General features: G+C 38.6%; 1 protein-coding gene across 1 annotated transcript; it reads right to left on the reverse strand.

Annotated features, from left to right (window-relative positions):
- On the reverse strand, positions 17683–18378 carry LOC109723312 (basic proline-rich protein-like). Its single transcript, XM_020251642.1, has one exon. The coding sequence runs from the start codon at positions 18376–18378 to the stop codon at positions 17683–17685; it is 696 nt and encodes a 231-aa protein (XP_020107231.1).

Consider the following 18616-nt stretch of genomic DNA (forward strand, 5'->3'; position numbering starts at 1 on the left):
TAACCGTGTATGGTTAGTTTGTTTGCACTTATATGTTGAAATCGATCCCGTAGGGATAATTCTCGACGTCGAAGACCTAGGTTACAGAAATATTACAAGAGTAGTGCTCAATGTTATTATGCGAATGTATCTCTCAGGAGGTCACGGAAGCGTAGTGTGGATTCCTTTTAAATTACTTCGAGGAAAGTTTTTGTATACTAGGTTGTACTATAAGTTATGATGCTAATGTTATCCTTCCCATCAAATGTACTTCTCAAGTCGTCGGTAAAAGTTCACTTTGGTACTGAAGAGTAGAAACCCGAATCTGCTCAGTTAAAGTGAGGGTAGACTCTTAAGTTATAAAGGATTTACCTCTTATCGTCGGTGTTGGGCTTTTTAACGTAGGATTTACTTCTTTTATAATTGTGAAAATTCCTCTTCTTTCGATGAAATCATTAATTATTATTGCGTGTTACCCAAAAAGAAAGGAGTTTTGTTTCGTGTTTTTTCTTTTTCCTTCTTGAACTTGGACAAGTAGACTCGACTAAGGTTAATATAGGTATCGGGAGGATCAAAGCTCTATAAGGAACCTTAGTAGGTGGGGGAGGTCGAGTATCGTCAAGCTAACCAATTCTATTACTTTACTGGAGCCTAAAGGATTAAACATAGAGAGTTATAGGACTGTCTAAACATAGAATTTAATCAGCTCCAAAATCGTTGTAATGTTTTATTCACTATTTTATTTTTCTTGAAAGTCCTGAGCTTCTAACTTTTTCTCATCCGTTTTTTCGGAGCAATATTTTAGGATTACGGAAAATATAAGTTGGCATTCTTGTAAAACATAGTTTACAGGTGATGAGTCTAAAGTACTAGAATTAACATCAACAGTTCTTCCACAGTTAGATTATAATTCAGTCGACTTATAGGTTCTTAGAGTATACTATGAATAGCAGATAGGTTAAAATTAAAGTACGATTTTTAGTCTAAGACAATCTCTTCGTATCGACAATTCCTGTCATTTCAACCCTAATATTTGAGTTTTAATCATTAGGATTCTTTTTTAGAAAACAATTGTAGTATATATAGGATTCGTCCTTAAGTTATTTCTTTAGTCTCAAGATTGGAGGCCACCTCGTCGTGTGTCGTACATCTTCGTTACTATTAAGGAGAGCCCTAGTCTATAAACTGTGTGAGCTCTAGAAAGTTCGTCCATTCAAGACTAACGGCGTGGGCTTTAGGAAGGGAATGTTAGCTTGACTTAGAGTTGTTTAAACGGTTTCGCCGATATATATCGTTGTTGTGTTTCCATCTACAACTTAGTCAATGTCTGTATACAAGTCACATTTGAAGTCGGTTGTTCTTTTTCTATTTAATCCCAGTGAAGGGTTGGATCTTAATAATAAAGACTGTCAGAAGCGTAACGGTTTACGAAGTTCTTGTCCTAACCTGACGTTTTTTATTATTTTTTATTTTGATTATATTCCTTGTTCTTTACCTATCGTCTATTATATTAATTCCTATTGTTTCACTAAAGTTGTGACAGAGTGGACGTCTTGAACGACAAGGTGTCACGCCGGGAGCCGTCGTCGAAAGGGAGGGTACATACGTTCTATTGCGTATTCGTAAAACCACGAAAGCCAAAATGGACGAGGTGAAAGAGGTGAATGTTCTTATCGAACTGAATAAGGAAGTAAATAGTAGTCAGACGTAGTACCTTATGTTACTGTAAAAGAAAAAAAATAAGGAAAAAACCTTTAATATCCGTGAAATCAAGGTAACTTCATACAGATCTTTCCATAATCTTCTATGGATATGCGTCGTAGACGTTGTCGTTTTCCCACTCCTGAATCGAGTGGTTTTCGTCGGGGAAACATAACACGGTAGTACACCGACAGTATCTCTACTCCATTAGAAGCTTTACCTAAGTGGCGCTAGTTCTATAAAGGTCACATTCAGATCTTTACCTCTTCTATTTTGTCTTACCCGTTTTCTTTTTTCTATATCTATAAACAACTTCTTATACTAAATATAGTATTATATTTCCGAATTCCGATATGCATCCTTTTATATCTGTTCGCCGTCTCAATTTTCTACCCTTTAGTAAAAATGAAAAGCCAGTTGTGAATGTATTTAAAGTAAGTATAGTATAGATCTAGAGTCCAAAACGTCTTGTGGTCCAAGCACGTTTATTCGCTCGAAACAGTACAGTAGTTGGGGTGTACCACGCCGAAGTCCTAGGAATCCTACTTACGACCTTTAAAATCGGCACTGGACGTCATTTTCGTGTTTGATAATTAGGAACTAATAGGTCGAACCCATAAAACTTGAAATATGTTCTTGTATATATTCTTAAACAAAACTAAGAATACATATGTTCGATAACAACGGTGTTAAGGGTGTCTACATATCTTATCGTTTATCAGACGGTAGGTGGTCGTCTAGGTTAGCTTGTCTTAAACTCAAAGTTTTTTTTTTATTACTTTTTGTATACGTGGTGTTTTGTTCCAGATTCGTATACTAACCGTATAGCTTTAGTTGAGGCGTCGATTGACCGTTCTTTACGGGTTATTGGATTTACGGTATTCTTGTTTTTCATTCATTATCATGAGTGACAAAAGGGTCTTCATGTAAGTTAGAATTATAGTAGTGGTAACTGGAGGTTATTAAGAGGTAGCTAGGTACGGTGTAGTCCTAGGAGGTGGGTTTGGACTCGAGGGTGACATTGTAACCGATGTCATCGGACATTTGGTTTTAACAAAATGTTGTGTTAGTGTTGGTGTAGTTAATGACTTTTTTGTCGGCTTAGTTAACTTCGTGCATATTTCAAGAGTTTACTGATGTAATCAGCTATCAGCTATGACGTATAAAGTTCAACTTACCTCACATATTCGTACTCTTATTGCGGCTTTGAAATTCTTAGGGATGTAACAGCTTTAGATTCATTCTTTATCCACCTATAATTCTGCTAACGTATGGTAAGGTCTAGGGCTTCACCATCCTATTAACTTTTCGTGGAGCTAGCCGGAGGATGTGTGGGGGAGGATTTGGGATCTTTTAGTTTACTCTCTTGGGTTTTTTTAGCGCTTTTTTTTTTTCTTTTTAATGATCTAGGTTAGAGGAGGATAGCTAATTAGGGAATACATGTTTTTCGGCTAAGGAGAGGAGAAAGATGCCAAAAGCGATGAGAGAGAGATCGATTAAGGCGCTTATCGGAGGTGTATTGGAGGTACCCTAGATTCCGTGGTTGCGAATCCTAATTGTGTTTCTAGAGAGAGAGGAGGGAGAGGAGAGGAGGGAGACGAATTCTAGCCGCTTAGGTTAACTTCCCTAGCTCCTCTCTGTTTTTACCGCTGTTCCAAGCTCTCTCTTTTGGGAAAGCGGAGGGTTTAGGGAAAAGGAGGCGGCGAGAGGCTAGGGAGAGAGAGAGAGAGGGAGAGAGCGAGGGAGGGGAAAGCGAGAGGAAAGAGAGAGATAATGGAAAGTGTACTTTGTCGATGCATTTTGCTGCTGCAAAACAAAATAAAGATAAAAAGATTTTAAACAAAGAAAAAAAGACAAAAAGAGACAAATGTCCTTGCCACTTACGCCAATAATGTTTTTCCGGGGGCTACTAAGGTTGTTAAGGGTGGGCGCGGGGAGTGAAGTTGCAACTTCGTAGCCCAAATCGTGCGAATTAGAAGCCCGGGCCCCTAATTAGTGCTCCAAAACCCAGGAATTGTGCTGACCATCAACCACAGCGAGCCACTCTGGTTAATTAAATTAAATTAAATCCAATCTCACCCCATAGTTTCATAGTTAAAACCAACTAATTTGGGAACGAGTACAAAATGCGTCGTGTTATATAATCGGTAAAATAGCTTTTGAAATCTATGAGCGCTTCATTAAACAAATTATTTTATTCAATTGGTTCAATATAATAAACTAATACATAATAAATTTTTTTTTATGAAAAATGATACTGTTCACAATATCTAAAAAGATTAAAAATTTAAATAAAACAAGGTTTATTAACGTCCATTCTCTTTCTTTTTTTTTTTTCTTTTTTCCTTCTCGATCCACCAAGAGCTTTCATCAGCATCTAAAATAGTATCTTTAACATTATAAAAAATAATTAAATAATAATTAATTGAAAAAAAAAAACTTTAAACCTACTCACCTAGGTCTAGTTTGCTCGCAGCATATATATACTAGGGTACCCAGGTATTACCTGAACACCAGGAACCTATGGTAACGTTCAGGGAGTTATTTAGTGAAAAAGACTGAGCCAGTTAACTGAGCTCGGTATATTAACGAGTTAAGCTTAGGTTTCTCGAGAGAGAATGAGGAAAATGAGTAAATAATAAATCGGTGATCAATCCCTAATCTTTGGAATTAATCTTTAATTACTGGTATCTAGTCCCCCGGAAATAAATGCTTTAAATGGGAACGGAACGATTTTATTATTACTCGTGGAAGATCATTATACCTGGCGCACTAATTTTTACCTGCCGGGAGACGTGAAGCACCCGATCCGGGTTAGAGATCCAATATGCCTAGGCTAATGATCCGGGTTAATTAAGTTGGGTTCTTCCAGTAACACCATTAAATGTTTTATTAAACACCTCATTAATAATCGGCGGGTTTTTCAAAGTTTTAGGCTGCCGGTTTTAACCGAGGTTAGACTAAGCTTTACCAATGTCCAAGGCTTGAAAATAATACTGGGTAAATTCTAGCCTGCCGATTTTAGCGGAGCACTTTGGTGGCTGCCTGTACTACCTCCCCCGGGCGCTCATCAATGCAATGCGGGAGCGGCCCCCTTTCACCGCCACGCGGGCTCTCTAAGGGTTTCGCTTAGTGCTCTTGCAGCAATGGAGCAAAGGAGTGCTCAGCTTTTTGTTTGCCTGCCTAGGCCACGTCAAAGTCAGGGCACCCAAGCAAGCACCGGCAACCTAGAATCCGAGGCCAAGCACACTAGTATTATACCGATCTCAAATAGTCGAATTGCTCGAATAATCTCGACTCAAACCTTAATCGTCTTAGCCTAGGTCTTGAACTGGTCGTTAAAGACGACGATTAACTCTAGGTCATAAACCGTTACGGCAGCCGGACGAGCAGAAGCTGAAATTGTACAACTTCTGCGCATGTTTGCCACGCTCGTCTTCGTAACTCAAGACCGAGTTTACTGGTCTCGAGCCGCCAAGGTGTGTGATTGATTATGAGTCTCTTCTAGGTAGACTTGACAGCAGCCTAACCAATTAAAAAATCAAGTCTAAACGGAAGATGATCTTCTTTAGTGTATATCGTTGTTTTACATCTACTTGCTTCACTTTAACTTACTGTAACTTGGCCGTCTCCTTTTTAATCTTAATAAAGTGAGACTTTTATTTTTATTATAGATACACATAGTCTATAACTACACAGGAATTAACCGCGCGTTGTAAATTTTTTCGGGTGCACGTTCCAATCACCTGAACCATCTCTTATCATGTTGATCTTACTTGTTATCCGTTACAAATACTAGTAATAGTTTTATAGTTAAATTGTCATATGCATTAACGTCGTTTCTTAATTAATAATGAATCCATTAGCCACTCAACAATTTATCCTTGGAGTATATAATCTTAAAGTTAAAACCCTGTGTTTTTAAATGAAAAAAATAGTCTATTTAAAATTTTTTACACAGACACTTTATCCGTCCTTGAGTAATAGGTGTACGGGGAAGGGATCATTTAGGTTGGAAAAATATAAAAGATTGCATGATGACGAAATTTAAAACCATGAAGTAATGTCTTCATTTTAGCAAACCAAAGCATATTTTTTTCTTGAGAAATACCGTTGTTCGTGTGCCGTAAATTAATCTGTTATTGATTCCGAATCTGATTGTTATTTCGTGGGCTTTGAGCTGTGTATGTCTACGGCTCTTTATTGGTTTTCTCACTACTGGACATTGTACAAATCAGGGGCTTTTTTGTTTTTAGGATTAACATGGTAAATAAATTAAGACAGTGCGCAAGGTTCCAGTTACGTTGATCTGCGACGTGCTCTTTCGATCAAAAAGGTGGTTAACGGACTCGGGTCACATAAGTATGTACAGCTACTAATCATAAAATTTAGTTCCAAATTATATAGCCTACAATGTTTCTTTACATAGTAAATTTGTAGTTTGACCAAATTTTATATATATATATATATATATATATATATATATATATATATATTTTCTTTTGTAACAAGTTTAGTATATACGTATGCAGTACTTTGTGTATATTATTTATTATTTAGTTTTCAAATTAAAATTTCGAGATATTGTGCTTATACCTCGTGCCACGGAACATGGACAAAAGAGACCGCATATTGTTGACGTCAATGGACTTTTGAAATGTCTTTCGTTACAATCCGAAAATACCGGGACTGTCACCTAGTTTCGCGTGACGTACTCTAAATGTTGTAACCGGGTCTCAGACGATGCGGGGTTGAGTTACCGGGTCGTCATTAACACATTTCACATTATCTAATACTCTAAGTTAATGTCCATTGACTTAGACTCATTTGTCCAATTGTACAAGTTCGGATAGGCATCTCTTTAAGGGTTTCTTTAGAAGTACGGTTTTAAATTACACCTTTTTTAACGACTCGCATGAAATAGATCTGAATCGACAAGATCGTGGATGATCTGTAATGTAGGTAGTCTTGGCACGTTTTAATTTAACGATTTCACCACAAATGTAACTACGTCTAGGTGTCACGCTGGTTAGGTTACTTATGAAAATAAATTCACTTTGTCATGGTATTCTGTTCCTTTTACGGTAGTCCTACTATCCATTATCGGCTAATGGCATTCCGTAAGATTTTTTACATTTATGGTTGTGTTCGTTGACTTTACACGGCCACCTTCACTCGTGAGACAGTTTGGAGGACATATTACTGTTGTGTTTAAAATACTTTTTCCCTTTTGCTCAATTTGTCATTTTTAAATCGCTTCCTCACATCGTTTAATGTACAAAGGAAGAGTGGCGAGCATGGTGGTTTACTATTGAATTAGGTATGTTAAGAGGAGTGAATAAGTTCTTTATTTCCCCAGAAAGTCTTTTACCCCATAACTTTCCCGTCAGTTCGAGACGAACTTGAGCTCCTTAAAGAGGTTCGTCGTCATTAAAGGCGTTGTCAATTCCTTTCTTTTGTTATATACGTTGATTTTCTAACATTCGCTCTAGACTCTAGAAGCACGACTTAAAAGTCTTGAGCCACCCATAAGAAAGTGACTAACATCTCGGCTTTCGGCCGGGTGGAAAAGACATCGTCCATTCCTTGAGGTGACCCATCGGGAAGTCGAACACGCCGTGTTATGGGTCTAGCGATTTACAATCTCGACGTACCAATGTCTGTTGAGTACCACTCTCTCTCTCTCTCTCTCTCTCTCTCTCTCTCTCTCTCTCTCTCTCTCTACCTACAATTATATACATCCATTTCAAAATTTCTCCGGGAGTTGGTATCCTTTAAAACTTATCTGGGAGAATGTAAAAAAAAAAATTTTTAAAACTAACTGTTAGGCAGTTGAAAACGAACAAAACTAAATACAGATAATCAAATTACCCCGAAGTCAATTTAAATTACCAAGATAGCCGAAAAGTCGTTGACTTTGATGACTATGGTTAATAGATACCGTCGATCGATTGTTTGAACAATTACAAGTGTCTTAGAGGTCAATCTAACTACCTTTATTAAGTTTGGTTTTGTTTATTTTCAACTTAACCACAGTTATATTTGTTCCCGTAACAAACCCCAGATAAAGTTTTACTGGAGATCAACCCCCTAGATGTGAGTGTAAATTTATGCCTACTAGATTGTCTCATATGAATGGTAAAAGTCTGTGATGTCATAGATGCCACTCACGTAATTAGACTAGGTCCAACTTATAAAGACCTAAACCGTTTCCTTTACCATGAAAGAAGTTTTCCTCGAGAGATCCTCTACGTTAACGGACGTTTAGGTCTGTGTTTAATCGATTATCGTAAATGAATTAACCATTTCAAAGGAACTTGACAACGTCTTACAACCACTTGTCACTATAAGTTTCTGAATTTACATCTAACAATTGAATTACTCTTTAATACATAGTTCACCGTTCATTATAGAGGTTCTATCTCTCCTTCATCCTCCCCGTAATAGTGTTATTGTTACTATTGTTAGTTGTTGGGTACTATGTTTCATAGTTGTATCCTTTGCATATTATAAAGGTTCTACTTGATCGTTTAAAAGTCACTTTCTTTTATTACACAAGAATGGGAACGTTATCCCTTTCCTTGGAAGTGTATAGCACCGGTAAGAGCATAGTGCAGTTTGTAATTAAGTCGGACGTTCTATGGTTCAAAGTCACGGCCGAGTTGTGAATGTATTTTCCTCAGTTTAGATATTGGTTGTTTGAAATAAGGCAAATAGTTTAAAGTACTAAGCTTACAGTGTATAAACAACGCAAGAGCAATGTACATTTGGTAAGTACGCAAACATTTTAAATTCACTAATGTGTTATGAATGGTCAACTACGTGTCACTTTTGGAGTCCAGGTGGTTCGAGTATATGGAAGGGGTACGAACATGGTAGTAGAAAATTCCGTCGATATTACCGTCGTCGTTGTAGATGATGTATTTGACCAACTTAGGACACTCGTATTAAAGTCGTTTTACTTTGAATCGTTCAATACCTATCAGATTAATTATGAAATAATTAGGACTCAATTTCAAGTATGAAACATCTTGGTAGGGGGTACTCGCCCTCCTTCGAGGTAAAGAAACGTTTCGCACGGGTAGATAAGTTTTAGGCTAGAAGACATGGTTAGTATTGAGGCCCGAAGTATTGGCACCGGATTGTTATCACTTAGAAATGTAATCAGTATCTATTTTTCAACTAATATGGAAACTGGACCAAAGGGATCAAGAGAGAGTGGATATCTTCGAATTCTTCGGAGTATTTTATTTGGTACAGCTTAGTGTCAATTCCAGCGACGCTTAATACATTGTAATAGATCGGTCAGAATCTAAATACCATGTGTTATGGCTTTTCATTACCTTTTTAGTAGTATTCAGAGTACTTCGAATAAAATAACTCTTTTTATTACAATAACGTATCACTCAACGCTAATCGTGTATACGTTGGTTTTATGATTTTCTTGTTGTTGGTCAGTACATACTCGTTAACTGTAGTTACTCGTAGGATAATATACGCTATATACTTTTAGTCCCTCAAAACCTCAGTAAGTATTTGATTTAATCGTCAAGATTTTCGTTATAAGGAACTTAGTAAGTAACTGAGTGACTTGAAAAAACTAGCTCACCGTTGGATAATCCTTTGGTTTTTATTATGGGGAAGAGTGAGAGTGGTTAGTCAATAGTTAGTAACTATAGGGTTAGTGATATATAGTTTTTATTACCAACGAACTTGGAACTATGTTTAGTTTTAGTAACTTCTAAATTACGCGTGGAGTTTTCCATCATTCAATCTAGTCCATCCTTTTTTTCTTCTTTACTTCCATTAGGATAGAGTGTATAAGGATATTTTGTTACTGTACTTGTTCAAGTATACGAAGTGTCGATACGTTTGAATTACTTTCACATACTAGCGGTTATGGTCATTTCTTAGCGTATTATGTTCTACGGCTGGAGTCCTTTGAGGTAATCATGTCGAAGGAGACGAAGTCGGAAACGGGAGTTGTAAGAGCTTCCTCTACTCCTTCTACGGGGATTCGTTCTATGAACTTATTTAGAGTACTATGGCGGTACAAGAAATCGTTAGACATGTTGTACAATTTTTTTGGAAGTATGTAGGAGATCCTTATTCTCTCCTTTTCCAACAAAGTCGTAGTAGTTATAGTACGGTTAAATTATTCGTTTTTCCAGTGTTATACAAATTCAAACTTTTTCTATCACGGTAATTGCCCAATCGTTTCTCTTTTGTTGCGACGGTTTTTTTAGTTTCAGGTATGTTTTCATAATTTATATATAACTTTGCGTGTCTTACCCTTGACTCATCGGTGTAAAGTCTTACTCAGTATATAGGTAGTTTCTTATTTATACTTGAAGAAAGTAACACATACACGATTGTTTACATCGCTTGGTCACTTGTTGTAGAAATGGTCCAATTTGTATTAAAAGTCAACTAATTAGTCAATTAATTTTATACAGAAATCTATCGTGGGACATCTTTCCTTGTCTTGATCGAAATACGACGGTCGGTTTTCTATGTATGTAAAAGACTTTTCGTTTAAGGTACATTTGACCTCTACATTGTTTATTTTTCCAACACTATTTCCACGTGAATAATTATTCGTTTTAACGACTTACTTTTTCCATAGAAAAACATACCAATTGAGTTTTAAGTTAAGGTTTATAATTGGATTAGTAAAGAAAAGGCGGATCACAAAAACTTGATACGTAAATATATAGTTTCAGTTATCTTGAAGTGGTTGAAACTTCGAAGTAAGGAGATTAGTCTAACGTCATTAAATATCATCAAACAATATAAACAAACACCTTCTCGAAATTTCGAGGTCATCATTTAGTACAAATATTTGAAAGTTAGACGTATGGTGACGTTCAACGAGTCGGTACAGTGCCAAGTGAAGAAGTTTCGACATCAAAGAACAAAGTATAAGGAAGGGACGGTAGAGTCTTTTGTTGTTGGTAAATTAAACATAGGCGGTCCTACATATCTAATACATATTTTCATTTATGTTTGGTTACTCCAAATTGTGGTGTAAACTGAACCGGTAATGTCGAAATTAACTTAAAAGTAGGGAACCTAATATAAAGTATCCTTGTTAGACTCTCGTGTTTTTAGTTCTCTCTTGGTTTCAATATGAGAACTCGTTTCTTTTCTAAAATTCTTTTATGTCTAATAAACTAGTTTTTTATTTAGTTCGTAAAAAATGGGGATCAAAATATGGACTGGGTCTAGTGGGTAGTTAAACTCCACAGCCACTCTTAGGAGTCTAGGAGCTTTTCCTTGTTCATGAACTCATGGGTAAAATCGACGTATATTTATGTATTTCTATTTAAAGTTTATACCTTACTACTTTCAGGTAGTAGAACTTGTCGTGATCTTATACTTTATATATTTCCATCATAAAACTCAACTTTGTTCAGGTTGTACAGTTGAAGATCTTAGTTCTATAAACATCGAATAAGTATTAATTAGTTTGTAGGTAAGTTGATTAGTATATTGACTTGTAAAGTGTTAGTATTTGCAACCAGATAGTTAGTTTAGTGATGGGTTTTTCATTCGTAGAGGCCTTGAATGGTTCGACAACCTGTTGTATTGCTGGTTCTTTTGGACATCGAGGTTTTTGTCAACGTTGCTAAGGTGACGTCCTTGGTAGTACTTTAAGATCACTCTATTGGTATAATTACGTATGTTTCCGATGTCATCTACATGGCTTTATTCAAGGTTTTCTCTTTTAAAGGTCGAAAGCTTACGTTATTAGTTGTTTGATTGTTTAGGCTTGGTTTTACTTGTTAAAACTGCAGTTGTGGATTGTAGACTAGAATCTTTAACGTTGGGTGGCCAAACATAGCTGATTTAGATTCCTTTACTGTGGCTTACCTTTTTCTTAGTTAGTTAGGTGGTTAGTCTCTCCTTTAATTAGGGGTTTTTTCTTGTGGTTTCCCGTATTACATGGAGTGTCTACTAGAAGGTGGGCACGGGAAAGCATCCTATACGGGGCAAGGGAACTGGCTTTACCAGCTGTGTATCGCTCCCACTAGCTGAGGTGTGAGACACCAGTATTTAGTAGCAGTATTGGTGTTTTATGCCATTTGAATCTCCAGCTTCTCTCATTTGGCTAGCTTCTAAACTACTCTTGTCGTTTATCTTAACCTCGAAATTGTTCTAGCCTACTCCAGTGACTTTGGGATCTTTGCTCTAACCCTTCTCCTCTATGGTGATCTCCTCTCACCCATCTAGCTAGACTCGCTTCGCTCTCGCTCGCTAACGAGGTTATCTGGGGCTCTCCTCGCGGAGGTGCAACGGACGTAGCAAGGAAACGCTCTCTCTCTCTCTCTCTAGGTGCTTCGCTTCATCTTCGCACCTTCGACACCTGCGTCTCCCCCCCCCCCCCCCCCCCCCCCCCCCCCCCCCCCCCCCCCCCCTTCTCTGCTCGGTGTAGCCAAGTACCCGAAAGGATCCAAGCCGGGTCGGGTCACTTACTCTCGTTTATAAGTATCGGGCAAATAAAGAGTTGGTTAACTGACGTGGTCCACGTAGTCAAACAGTCACGTGCCGCAAGATAGTTGGCAGGTAGGGTTGATTTTAAGTAGAAATAGGTCGCCGAGTGACGCATTGCCGACGTGGCCCACGTCGTTTTTATAGATCCGTAGTCGAGGATGACCAGAGAGAAAAAAAAAAAAACTCTTTTTCCATCGTGCGATGGGCGAAGTAAGTAATCCTTATACTTGATCCGATGTCCCCACTCCGTCGATTCCGGAGACCCCCCCCCCCCCTTTTTTTTTTTTTTTTTTGGTGTCTAATTAACCAATTACTACCCGGCTACTCAATTACCAATTACTACCCGGCTACTCAATTACCCGGTTTTTTTTTCCATCGTGCGACCGTGCGACGACCAGAATTAACCAATTACTACCCGGCTACTAAATTACCCGAATTGTACCCCTTTGACCGGGTCGGGTCATTTTGGTTGATACCGGGTATAGGAACGTTGGAGTACATTGTGGGGTTTAATAGCACACACGGTGTATTAGACGTTAGAAATTTATGTCACTATCATTCTAATCTATCAAAGTCTCTCTTTATTACTTTATGATCGCATCATTGGTTGTGTTACGCCGCCTATCTATTAATGCTTTTCTTAATTTTTGTAGTTGCTTTTTTTTTTTGTCACTATTGTTTTTATTACTATTCTTTATTCTAAGTAGAACGTATACTTGCTTCTATTGTCGGCTTTCTTCTCTTTTTTTTTCCTGAATTCGACCAGGTGTAAATTATTACCAGTATACTGTTGAAATCTTCTTTATTATATATCTATATCTATATCTATATTTACATATTTTCCACTTACTAATGGGCTAAACAACTATAGGCTGAATTTTTCTGAACTTAAGCTTGGCCCATATCTAAAAGTCTAGGCTTTAACTCTAAATGTTAGATTTTGGCTGTTCACACAAGGGGATCCCGGACAAGGTGGACAGGGGAGAACCCTAGATAGTATCGGTATAAGAGGTGGGAAGGTTAATACGGTTTCAACTAAAGTATACGGTTAAGGATTGAAAACGCAGTGATTTCCCGAAAAATAATTACTTTATAATGGATTAGTAAGAAAGAAACTTGTCTTACAGGTAAGGCTTTGTATAGAAATAAAGTAGAGTTTGTGGAATGAACAAGGGGTGATACTGTCGTATGTAATATTACCAAAGTAAAAAATTTTGGAGAAATAACTCCGTTCGAGCCATGTATAAGAGAAGTTATAAGGGAGAAGTAGCGAAATGTTCATATTACGAACAAAAATTGACAACTCATATTTATAATTCCTATTATCAAAAATTATAAAAAATTTTTTTATTAAAAAAATTACCAACAAAATATATTAAATTATATCATAGTTTTATCCTCTAGGATTCAAACTCAAGGCGGATGAGGTTCACAATAAATTAAAAGAGAGTACATTAAGTTCGGATGCAAAATACAATTAATTTTTCAAAACTCGAGTCTGCATTCTCACTCGTAATTTATATTTATGATTTTTGTGGCGAGAAAATTTTGAATTCGACAGTCTTTTATTATAAATAAAGTATAAAGTATATTAAATTGCAATTGATATAAAAGGAAGAAAGTAATTAAATAATTAAGGAAAATATGGTCTTACCCATTATTGGATATTCGTTCTTCGACTTTTCCTTAATTAAATAAACAAGTTGAACCGAAAATAAGGTACGAATGTTCAACGTTGTTACAACATTATTTTACCATACCAATTTTTTTTATTTTTCATTTTATTTCACTTGTATACCGTATATTATACGATTATTATCTTACCGCAACAGCAAACCAACTGTACGTTGTTTTTATATATCAGCTGTCACACCAGATAGATTAACCTATACAGTTTCCTGTTATAGAGTCTTATCTAGGGTTCATAGTCAAAATTATTATCATATATATATATATGTACGTCCCGTAAAAGAAAAACAAATCAATTAATTTTTTTTCAACTCTATCGGTTTCTAAGTCTCTCATTATTTAATCGTTTCCTACCTGGTGTCAGGTGTTTCTATGTTCGTTGGATATATACATCGAAAAAACACACACATATGCACAACGAAAATCCATCCTTGGTTGTCCCGGTTTATCAAACTCCGTTTGCTTATCCAAACTCGTAGAAATCGGACCTGAGAATCCACGTTAAACAGAGACAGTTGACATGATTATAAAGGACTAACTTTTTATATAATATTTTATCTCGTATATATACATTTCTAATAAGGTACATTTGAAGTTTTTTTTTTTTTAGATTTAGTATGCAGTAGAACAGAATTTTAAATATTTGAGAACATTACTGTATTATAACCAGAAAAATTATTTCCCACAGCCTAAGCGTGAGAAAAAACATCACATGCGACATGTTCATTTCGACGAAATATATATAAATTAAACTTTTAAAAATGTTTACTTTCTCCTCTTTCTGGTAATACAGCGATTAATAAAAACGACGAGTCCTTTCTTATTTCCATAAAACCGGAACTTATTGAGACTTCAAATGGCTGGAAAGGATCTCGTTCACCGTTTCCTGAACCACCAACCATGGGCTCTGGGTTCAAGCTTAGGATCAACTAAGTGTAAAGATCGATTTAAATAAAGATTTACTTTATTTGCTTCGTCCACCGCACAATGGATAGAGAGAGTTTTTTTTTTTTGAGACTTCAAAATGAAATGTAAATTTTTAAAATACCTAGCCATAAGTTCTACTAGGTTCTAACGTTCAATTTAACATCCCAAATTTTTTTACCGTTTTAACTACTAAGCCGGTTATTTGACAACTTTACAAGATCTAAATGCGGCTAATCGGTTAAAAGAAGAAAATTCATGAAATTTCTCTATTATGTATATATTAAAAAAGAGTGTAAAAAGAGGTTGTACCCATAGTCTATTTTTTTATTTAATTCGGAGAGTGAGCTTTACCCCCCTACCATCATTTTGAGTGCGGTCGCTCTCAAGGTCGATCTATATCACATCATCATAGCATCTTTTACGGTGGAATTAACTTGAATTTGTCGAAGAAGATCTTCGTGAATTAAAGGGTGGGTGACTAAATTAACTCTAAAATATAACATTTACGATTATAAAAATATGATCACATTGGCGGGTGACTAAAGTAACTCTAAAATATAACATTTATTCACGATTATAAAAATATGATCACATTATTTTAAAGACAAATCTTAATATATTTCTAAAAAAAAAATAGAATGATTAATTTACTTTAACGAAAGATTTACGTGGTGGGTCAAGACAATGAACTTTTCCAAAGGTGTACATTGAATAACACCACAAACGGCTGCCTTTCTTTCAAATCGAGCGGGGTAGTGAAAACTTTTACAGTGCAACTTGGAGCGAAAATTTCAGGTTTTTTTTTTTAATATTTATATATATAGTTGTTTGAATAAAATATAATTAATTTTAAAAACGTTCACAATTGAGGGATCCATAAAATATTTATTGATCACATCTTTGAGCGAGCTACATCGTCTATATTAATATAAACTAATTTAAATTATTATATTTTTTATGAAATTTTAAAAATCTTATCTTAATATTAAGTTACTTTTAGTTGCTTGTCTATTTTTTTTATTATCCTTTTTTCTTTAAACAATGTATTTTTAATCTGGAAAAACATGGGAATAAATCCCATAAGATATGATTGTGTCTGGTAAAGCATTTTATAGTGTCACGGAAGTTGAGAAAAAGTCATTTAGATATAGAATCGGCTATGAAGAGCAGGAGGCTCTGGTAATCTCCTCTCTCTATGTGTGGTAAACATATTTGATATGTAATGTTTAAATTTATCAGCTTTAGCTTTCTCCTCCCAACCCCCGTTCCCAACCTCAAGCTGAGTAGGCTGCAACTACCGCTCCCGCTCCCGCTCCCGTCGCACGGACACCCGAACACCAACCTCGCCTGCATTATACGTTCCAGCAACAGCTCCTGCAGCATACGACACGGGTGTCCGAAGAGCCCGTTGCGAAGAATCTTTTATTTTTGATTATTTCGCCTTTTAGCTTTGTTGCTACAATATCTCTTTCTTAATTACTCTGTCCTTCGGTTTCTCCGTATGCCATACTTTTTCATTGACTATTCTGCCTTTCGGCTTCTCTGTCTGCAACTTCTGTTCGCCAGCGTTACTAATCTCTCAACTTTATAACTCTAACTCTCTGATATAAACCACGACGGTGCACCATTTTTAAATATTTTTTATTACATATATTATATTATTATTATTATATTTTATCTATATCTATATATCTATATCTATATCCATGTCTATATTTACACGTACGTAAGATTTATGATTGTATTAAAGTAGTTGTTTTTATGTTCTACATATATATATTAATTATAACGTGCCTAGTGACATGTGACAAAAATAAAAAAAATGAATCCTTAATTCACAAACCAAAAGGTTTTTTCTTTTTTTTTAGTGTATTTATAAAAAAATCATGTATTTAAAATTTAAAAGTCATTTTTTTTAAATTTTATTTAAAACAAAAGACCTTTTTTTTAAATAACAAATCTTTTTTTTTTCATTCATTTTTCCTTATTATTAATTTAATCGTTTATTACGCGAGATAGATTAATGCACGTTTAATTCACCCCGGTCGCTTGTCGGTCAATGCAAGATGATGAGATGAAATGAGAGAAGGGTAACTGAGAGGCAGCAGCAGCAAAAGAAGCAGAAGGAGGAGAAGGGAAGATCATAGGATGTGGTTTGGATATATGCAGAAGGAGGAGAATAATAAAGTTGTGTTGGGTTGGGTTAGGAAGGAGAGAGAGAGAGAGAGAGAGAGAGAGAGAGAGAGAGAGAGAGAGAGAGACACTGATTGGCTAGCTTCGGTAGTATAGTACCGACGTCCGCTGTCGGGGTTGTTGTTCTCGCCCGTCTGCCTGCCGCCGCTCCGAGGAGGACGACGACGACGACGAACAAGACGCCACGGCCGCCGCCTCACCCTCGCCGACCCGACCCTGGACTGCCTCGAATAGGACACGGCAGACGGCGAGGCCAGCGACCAGGCGCGCCCGCGGCAGACGGCCGTCACCGCGCGGCAGCAGCGGGCGACGGGAGGAAGCTGCACCTCATCATCAGCAGCAGCAGACGGGACCGAGAAGCAGAAGCGGGTGGTGTTGGAGCAGGGGGCGGAGTCGTCGCGGAAGCGGATGCTGGGGAGGCTGCTGCTCAGGCGCACCTAGGGGGAGGGGCGGGGGAGCCGCGGCGAGGGGCTGAGGAAGAGGCCGAGGCCCCCGAAGAGGAAGAGGAAGGAGAGGAGGAGGGGGAGGGCGGAGAGGGAGAGGGGAGAGGAGGCGGGGGTCTGGTGGAAGGAGAGGGGAGGGGAGCGGAAGGGGGCGAGGTTGGGGGAGCAGCAGAGGCAGGAGTCGAGGCCGGTGCTTTCCGGGTCGCAGCAGCAGCAGCCCCCGCGCGCCCAGCAGCCGCCTGAGCAGCTGTAGCTCCTAGCCGAGGGGCAGCTCTAGATGCTCCGGCCCCTGCTGCGCACCCTCGAGCCGGGGGGAGAGGGGCGGCTCAAGGCGGGCCCCACGAGGAGGGTCACCGAGAGGCGGCGCGAGGAGGGGCCGGCGCCGGAGGAGAAGCAGGAGCGGTGGATGAGGCCGCACGAGAGGCGGAAGCTGGAGCGGGCGCCGCGGACCTGGGCGGGGGCGGGCGAGGCGGGGGCGCGCGGGCCTGGCGGCGGCGAGAAGCGGAAGGAGCGGCGGCGCGCGCCCGCGGAGCAGGAGCGCCCCGAGGCGTCGCCCGGGCTGATGCCGGGGCGGGTCAAGCGCCAAACCCGGCACCTGCTGCGGCGGTACCTCACGCTCCTCCAGCCCCGGTACGGCCGCCTCGAGGAGCGCACCGAGAAGCTGCCGCTCCCGCGGCGGCGGCGGCGGCGGCTGCTGCTGCTGCTGTCCAAGCGCTCGGAGTTCACGCGGCCCCAGCTGCCCCAGCACATGCACAAGTTGCTCCTGGCGGTGTCCCCGAAGGGGCGCACGCACACGCTCTAGAGGCTCCTGCTGCTGCGGGGGCCACCCAACTCCACGCGCACCTCCTTCCACGGCGGGGAGGGGCGCGGGCACCTGGGCAAGGTGTTCCAGTAGCGGAAAACGAGGGGCCACGGGCACGTGGGCCAGGAGCGGGGGGCCCCTGGACAGCATGCCATCTCATTTGGAAGCCATCTTTAAACGTGAACCTAGGGAGTTGTTGGCACAGGAAGACTTTGTCTAGGAAACGAAACGGAAAAGCAATACATGCGCGAAGAGAAAAACTGAAAAAAATTTGAATAAAACTAAGCTTACTAAAAGATTTAACTTAGTTTGTTAATACATGAAACAAACATAATTCACTAAACCTTTTATATTCGATCATAGAGGGAGGGTAATGTCACCGTGACAC

The sequence above is a fragment of the Ananas comosus genome, linkage group 17 (assembly GCF_001540865.1).
Source record: "Ananas comosus cultivar F153 linkage group 17, ASM154086v1, whole genome shotgun sequence".
In the NCBI taxonomy this organism is placed as follows: Eukaryota; Viridiplantae; Streptophyta; class Magnoliopsida; order Poales; family Bromeliaceae; genus Ananas; species Ananas comosus.

Excerpts from the sequence above, each read along its gene's own strand:
- LOC109723312 (XM_020251642.1), bottom strand. The coding sequence starts at position 18,378 with ATGCTGTCCAGGGGCCCCCCGCTCCTGGCCCACGTGCCCGTGGCCCCT.